Below are 7409 nucleotides of genomic sequence, written 5' to 3'. Positions count from 1 at the left end.
TGCACCTCGTGTAAGGATCCGGCTCATACCACACGCCATGCTTTTCCTTGAGTTTTCGGGATTTACTGATGAGGTACATTGAGGCCTGTGGAATCATCTTTTGAACCTCATTCTTCGTCAGTGTTGACGGCAGGAGTGTAAGCAGTTGACAACGTTCCCGGAGAGAGGTGGCGGTTTCAAAGGCCTGCCGAAAGTTGTCCACCCACTCAGTGCATGTGGAGCATGTTGGTTCGGACGACCCCGATGGTGCGTCCCTGTCGTACGCAATACGTAGCCTTGAGCGTATATTCTTGACAGCAACCTGCTCCAGTTCTGTCTGCTTTCTCTTCACATAGGCAGGCCTGTCCCGACTTCTTACGACGCTTGGTTGTCTCAGCGGCGACACATCTGTAGGTAGTATGCTGCGATTTAGATCTTCAATTGCTTCTTCAGCTGGCACAAATATGTCAGGGCGCTGCTCTGAGCTTCGCATCGAGATCTCCTTAGTGATGTGCATGAAGCAATGGTAGCACAGGTAGTCCGTCGCACTCACTTTGGTGGAACAGTCAGGCGGAAGAATTTGCTTCAACGAGTTTAGGTCCAACTCGCCAACACTTCGAAAATTCCGCTGCTTTGGTATAGTCTTTTTGTGTTTGCAAAAGTAATCTGCACAAAACACTCGTTCGGAGCTCCAGGACGTCTTCATAATGTATACATAAATAATAGAAATTAAACCCCAACTGATGGCATATAATTGCCAAGTGAAAGAACTACTGGGTGCACAAGTGACAAGTCCGAGGCTGAGGAGCTCACTCACTGCAAACGTACATTTGAAAAGAGAGGTCACAACTGAGGCCGTCGGCAAAGCTTGATCCACGTCAAAGGAAGAAAGAGGGAAAGTCTCCAGACAAAAAATTGTGGTCAGCGGCCTTCGAAAAAGACTTTCCGGAACCGCACTGTCGTCCCTCCACGCGCTGATATGAAAGCACCCGAGCTTCCACCACGTGGTTCATGACACAGCCTGAGCCATGTCGGCGACCGGTTCGCGAGGGGTTGGCGGTGGGGTTGCGTTGATGGTCACTCGGATTAGCCCTTGCTGTACTGAGCTACCGCCTGCAGTGCCTTATCGCCGGCTGGTGTCAACAACGAGAACACACACACCCTGTCTACACCAAAACTACAAGCGTTCACCGCACACGCGTCGCCGCCGCTTTTAAGCTTTTGTGAAATTGCTTTCTTTTGCCACGGAGAACCGCCTTATCTTAACTACGCGCCTGAAATCCTTCCAGGCGGGCGTACACAATATCAAGCGTTTCGAGAGATGCCCGTGGAGTAGAACTATGGGAAAATTCGGAGCCCGCGATGTCGATATCGTCGCCGTTGTGTTAGTACGCCGTCGCGTACTGCAGTCCCCCGTTGGGGGAGGGGGGGGGGTGGTCTTACTACGATAACATGGCGACAGCGTTTACACTCTATGTATTTACGCGAGGCTCGAGTATTTGGGGATAATGCTGCCGGTTGGTGTGCCCCTTTGTGCCTGATATTATCGCCCGTGACGCCAGCGAGTGAGATGGCGACAGGCATGACTGCTCGGTAAACAGGCGTCGGCGGCCATGTTTTGCTGGTTGAAGCGAACCCCCTTGTCCTTGACAGCGAGCGGGGAAATGCGAAAAAAAGATTGTATCGGCCGTTTTGCCAGAACTAGCGACGAGTGTCGTCTGCGGTTTCCGGCAACTATTTTGCCATAATCGTGAGCTTAGCGAGGAAATGATTTTTGCTAGCCACAGAACACTACCACGCAGAAAGGGAATGCTTGAACATGTTTTTGTTCTGGATATATATCAGGGATATATATGAGAGAGAGAGAGAGAGATGAAGGTAGAGCGGAAGAGGGAATAGCATATAGTGTCGCAGGAGAATAAAGTAAACAAAGTTCCTAGTGGCCGATGGCTGCATGATCTTTTCTCAGATCAGTAGTCCGTAATATGATACCTCTTTGTACACAGTAGTTTCTCCTTAATTTAAGTGTGTGAACGATTTCTTTAGTTATCATTTGCCTCATCTGAATAAAAATATATAAAAGATGTGTGTTGGTTTCATGAAACTGGAACTCAGAGTCAGTTCTTGTATAAAACACTGCGAAGTGTAGGCTTTGAAAAAGGACCTTACTTTGGGGAGTTGTATCTTCTTTCTCAATAAAATGATGCAACATGTTTTTAATGGAAATGAATGCCGAAATAGAGTATAACAGGTTACCTAAATTTAAAAAAGTCGAGGGTGGTGGTTTTTTTTTTATTCGCATAGGAATTTTTCTTTGTTTGATTTTTTTTCCATGTTTGACTAAATATATCCTAACTATTGTATCACACAGATACCTTAGTTATTTTTTAAATATTAGCTATATATTAGTAGAATAATATCTGCAAATTATATCATAATGATTAAATTATTTCATGAGATACAGACCTCCAAAGTTTGCCATTTGTCGTTCGAGCAGGCATGTTTGTCAATTTTTAGAAAAATAAATAAATTTTAAATAAATATGATTACTTTATATTACAAGCAAGCTATACCCATAGTTTGCGCCTAAAACGTATTAGAGTTCTCCTAATGTTATCGCTTTAGTTATTCACTCTCAAACGGGCCCCCTCCATCAGTGCGCGTTAATGCAACTGTCCACCACCTCATGCCTTACGATTTTTCCTGTCCCCAAGTATTTTTTCTAGTCAAAACTAAGTTTGGATTCGTTCATACCAGACACTAGACAATAACATATAAAAACATCAGTTGATTTGAAAATGTCGACTAGCCATCCTTTGGTCGATCTTATCTGAAATCACCCATATATATATATATATATATATATATATATATATATATATATTTTAAAAGTATTTTGATACTTTGGGTGCTCCTCATTTTGCTTTTTGTAAGCAAAAAAAAAAGAAATGAATAAAAAAAGAAACGAAGCATAGAATTTGGGAAATAAGATTGACCGCCGATTTGCGTCATTTTTTCGGTAAAGAGCCACTCCACCTTCTGTGTGACAGTGATGGACGCTTACCGAAACCTCGAGGCTTCTAATTTTGGGAATTTCGGTGCAAAAACAGATAATGGCAAATTGTCACTATTATATATTGAGCACATTAGTTTTACGTTAAAGACAAAAGTTAAACGTTCGGAAAAAAAGAAAAAAAAAATCCGTCATTTGCATTCCTGCGGAGGCCTGCGATGAGTGACGCAGCACTATTTTCACCGCTTCAAGAAACTCAACTCCCCGATGCATATTCTGGCTATTAATTTGTTCCAGTCAACGTCCGAAAACATTTTCGCCCATCTTTCTTCGCGATTTGTTCTTTGAGGTTTTGTTGGCTAATCCAGCAATCGCATTAACTGAGGGGCGATCGTGGGGTGCTCGTGACGACAACTTCTGCCTTTTTCCAAGTTTAGTTTAAAATACCACCGCACAGAAACGAGTTGTTTGCGGCGACGATTACTAAGCCGTCGCGGTGCATGCTTTCGGGACTTCACTCGACAACTTCGTTAAAAAGCGGGGAACCAAAGATTTTCTGTCGTCTTTGGTCCGGCCCCGTACGCCGACTGCTGGGCTAACTTCGCGGGTTCAAGGTCCGACTCATCAAGAGGCCCTCACAAATTCGTTTGTACAGTGCCGCCGGGTTTGCCAAACTTGCTGTCAAGGGCTGGAAGGACTGGACTTCTCTTTGCCGCACTTCTCCGTTGACACCCGGTTTGGCGGCACCGGGGGGCTGCGGCGAATTACCCCCCTCCAAAGCACAAACCGAAGACCGACAGAGCACCCGCTGCTTATCCACCCCCCCCCCCCCCCCCCCCTCAAATGCGCGCACACGCACGCACACACGCATGCTTTTCCGAACATCAACACACAACCCAACATCGGCGGATGTCAGGGAGAATAAAAAAAAAAAAAGGGGGGGGGGGGCTTTGGTTGCCACAGCTAAGCCGATAAAGTAGTATCAGCTAAACTGATAAAGCACCGCCGGTACGGTATGACCGTATGACGTGCTTTCTCCCTCTCCCCCTCCTCTTTCGTTAGCTCTCTCCCTCATTTCGACGTAACCTGCCTGCCGTTATCTGGGGAACAAAAGCCGCTCAACGATATCCCTGTTATCCGCCCCACCTCTCTCTCCCCCCTCCTCTCCCCCTCCCCCAGATCCAAAGTTCCATAGAGCCTATCTCTCCCCTCACACCTTTATAAAGAGAGGAAGGATCGCCCTGTCGAGGGCAAAATAGAGGGAGAGAAAGGGAGCGAAATGAAAAAAAAGTAGCAACAAAAAATGTAAGCGTGCACGTTCCAATGCAGGTACGAGATCCCCCGTCAGTCTCACGGCGGCGGCGGCGGATCCAACTCGCACATGGCCGCGGCTCAGCCCCCAGAAGTAGGACAGAACCCGCGGCAGTCCGTAGTCCCCAGCGGTGGCCCGCTGTCCAAGGAGGCCGAGATCCTGGCGCTGCTGAATCGGACCGGGTTCCCAATGGTCCAAGACAACGGGCAACGGCGCTATGGTCCCCCTCCAGACTGGCGCGGCGACCCTCCCCAGCGGGGCTGCGAAGTCTTCATCGGCAAGCTGCCCAGGGACTTCTTCGAAGACGAACTGGTCCCGCTCCTGGAGACCGTGGGACCCATCTACGAGCTCCGGCTCATGATGGACTTTGCGGGCTCGAACCGCGGCTACGCGTTCGCCACGTACACCAACCGGGAGGACGCCAGGAGGGCCGTACGCGAACTGGACGAGAAAGAGATCCGGCGGGGCAAGCGGATCGGAGTCTGCAAGTCCACCGACAACTGCCGCCTGTTCGTCGGCGGCATCCCGAGGACCAAGACGCGGGAGGACGTCTTCAGCGAGATGTCGCGGGTCACGGAGGGCGTGGTGAACGTCATCTTGTACACGAGCGTCATGGACAAGACAAGGAACAGGGGATTTGCTTTCGTGGAGTACACGGATCACAAGACGGCCGCCGTGGCCAGGCGCAAGATGATTCCGGGCAAAATGAAGCTCTGGAACGGCCATGACGTGGCTGTGGACTGGGCCGAGCCAGAGCCGCAGGTCGACGAGGACACCATGAGCAAGGTGAGTGCTGGGGAGTTCTGACCCTGAGTAACAGCAGCTATGGTTCGGATAGCCATAGTCGCTGATTATGTGATCGAGATACCGCGATATGTTGTCCCAGGAATCGAGGAATGTCTGCTGACGTCCATAAAGTACTGTCTGTTCCTTCAAGGCCGCATTTTCTCTCTACCGTGTTCAAGGCACAAGCACTCTCTACCGTGTTCATCCTGTCAGCGTTTTTTTTTTTTTTTTTAGATATTTTGTAGCAAGCATTGTTATTTCATTGCTTAAAAACCCAATCCTATGTTCGTCTTTTAATTTTCTTAAATTTCCGTGATGTGGTTTAGCAGCCATTATACAGTCGCCGCTCATCGTAACGCTGCGTTTCTTAGCGTGTCCAATAATAAAAAAAAATGACTGGAAGCAACCAGGTGAGGGAGACCGCATTGCTTTCGAATTGCACTCGTCTTTGAAGGCCTATCAAATACAGTGCCGTGAGATAAGCAACGTGATTGTCTTTCTGGTGACCAACTACGCGGTTATTGGCCATTTGTTTTTTATGGGATCGAGATACCGCGATATATTGTCTTAAAAGTGATTCTCATGTGTATAAGCTCCATTCGTAACCTTCGATTTTTTTTTTAATATATTTTTTTGTGAATCAAGATATAACATATTTCGTTTCGTTTATGCACAATTATAATCACACCGAACTGGAGCGCGAAATTAAATTTTAAATCATAATATTCATCATATACAAGAATTAGAAAAGCACAAAGCTTTCGTGCATATTTATATACGAATTGAATAAATACCGTTAATATAATGGGACATAAACGACTAGGACAAAAGCGAATTGCGTTCGGGACTATATGTGTGACTGCCATTGAGGTTCGCTCAGGTCACGCGCATTACAATTTGCAAACGACGCTTATGACGCCAGAAAAAAAAAACAAGAAAAACAAGCCAATTTCAGTATAGATCATCTCCATTACTGTCTCCTTTTACCGTCTAACGGCGCAGAACCTTATGTAACGAGTCATACGCTACTTGTTTATTTATTGATACTACATCTCCGATTGGAGATTCTGTAGGGGTGGGCAACAAACAATCATCACTGAAAGAAAAATCAACAGGGTCATCACTATGCATATTACAACATTCAAAATGTTAACACGTACAGGTCTACATAGAAAAGGAAATTTAACATCACAATACATATCAGGTTTGCACAGATGAGTCCACCGAGTACAAAGCAGAAAAATTCAACAAAAATGACGATAAAGCATTGGTAGAAATAGGGCATATCATTAGCCAGAGAATTCCAATCATGTATTGTCCATGGAAAAAAAAAAAAAAAAAATTAAACGTGTCTACTCTACGCGTAGGTTCTCGTCTAGATTAAAGCCGCTCATGGGATAAATTTAACACAATTTTAGCCTGTTGCGACGAAGTTCCAAGGGTTGAAGGCCAGCGGTCGCATAGAGTTCTTTTACGGAGTCAGTACGAGAGGAATTATTGTAAGTAAAGCGTAAACTTTTTCTTTGCACTTTTTCAATTGAATTAATGTTGGATGCTGTAAATGGGTCCCATACTATATCAGCGTACTCAAGAACTGATCTAGCAAATGTTTTATACGCTGCTAATTTAACGGTGGATGATGCAGATTTCAGGTTCCTCCTTAAGTACCAAAGTTTATTTAATGCGAGGCGTGTGAGATGCGTGATGTGGGAGTTCAATCGTAGATCGTTTGTGATAATGACTCCAAGGTATTCATATGACGTAACTAGTGAAAGTAGGTGATCGCGCAGATTGTAGTCAAAAAGGGAAGTCGTTTTTTTCCGCGTTATATGCATATATACACATTTATTGAAGCTTAAGGACATCTGCCACTCCTCGCACCACTTATTCACTTTATTTGAGCCAGCACTGAGTTCTTCTTGATCCGCTATCGTTCGTACTTCGGTGTACATGATTATATCGTCAGCAAAAAGGCGTATAGTCACAGGTATGTTATGCGCAATGTCATTGATAAAAATGGAAAAAAAAAGAAAAGTAAAGGACCACGCACCGATCCTTGGGGAACTCCCGAATATACATCGGACTGGGATGACTTGCAGCTTAGGTATTCTCGAAGCCATAACATCAACTTTTCATTTATAAAATTGAAGATTTTATAAATGAAAGCCAGAAGCTTACGGTGAGGAACTTTGTCGAATGCTTTTGCGAAGTCTTAAGTATATAACGTCCACGTGATGTCTATTATTAAGTGATCGCGAAAAGTCATGAATTGTCTCAACAAGTTGCGTTGTTGTTGATAATCCCCCCGGGAAACCGTGC

At 45.5% G+C, this 7409-nt stretch overlaps 1 protein-coding gene across 2 annotated transcripts in view; it reads left to right on the top strand.

The window, feature by feature from the left end:
- Nucleotides 1-4312: 4312 nt before the first annotated feature.
- LOC8031438 (APOBEC1 complementation factor-like) overlaps nt 4313-7409 on the top strand; it is a 60230-nt gene continuing 57133 nt past the window's right edge. Inside the window, exon 1 of one of the 2 annotated variants that reach the window (XM_042289451.1) lies at nt 4313-5090. In XM_042289451.1, coding sequence (XP_042145385.1) covers nt 4374-5090 — 717 coding nt within the window. In that variant the 5' untranslated portion in view covers nt 4313-4373. The remainder of the gene's footprint in view (nt 5091-7409) is intronic. The other variant, XM_029987157.4, reaches the window with a different exon arrangement.

Source organism: Ixodes scapularis, unplaced genomic scaffold (genome assembly GCF_016920785.2).
Source record: "Ixodes scapularis isolate PalLabHiFi unplaced genomic scaffold, ASM1692078v2 PGA_scaffold12__126_contigs__length_90152505, whole genome shotgun sequence".
In the NCBI taxonomy this organism is placed as follows: domain Eukaryota; kingdom Metazoa; phylum Arthropoda; class Arachnida; order Ixodida; family Ixodidae; genus Ixodes; species Ixodes scapularis.
Note: the sequence above shows the minus strand (reverse complement) of the source record. Positions and strands in the feature narration are given on the sequence as shown.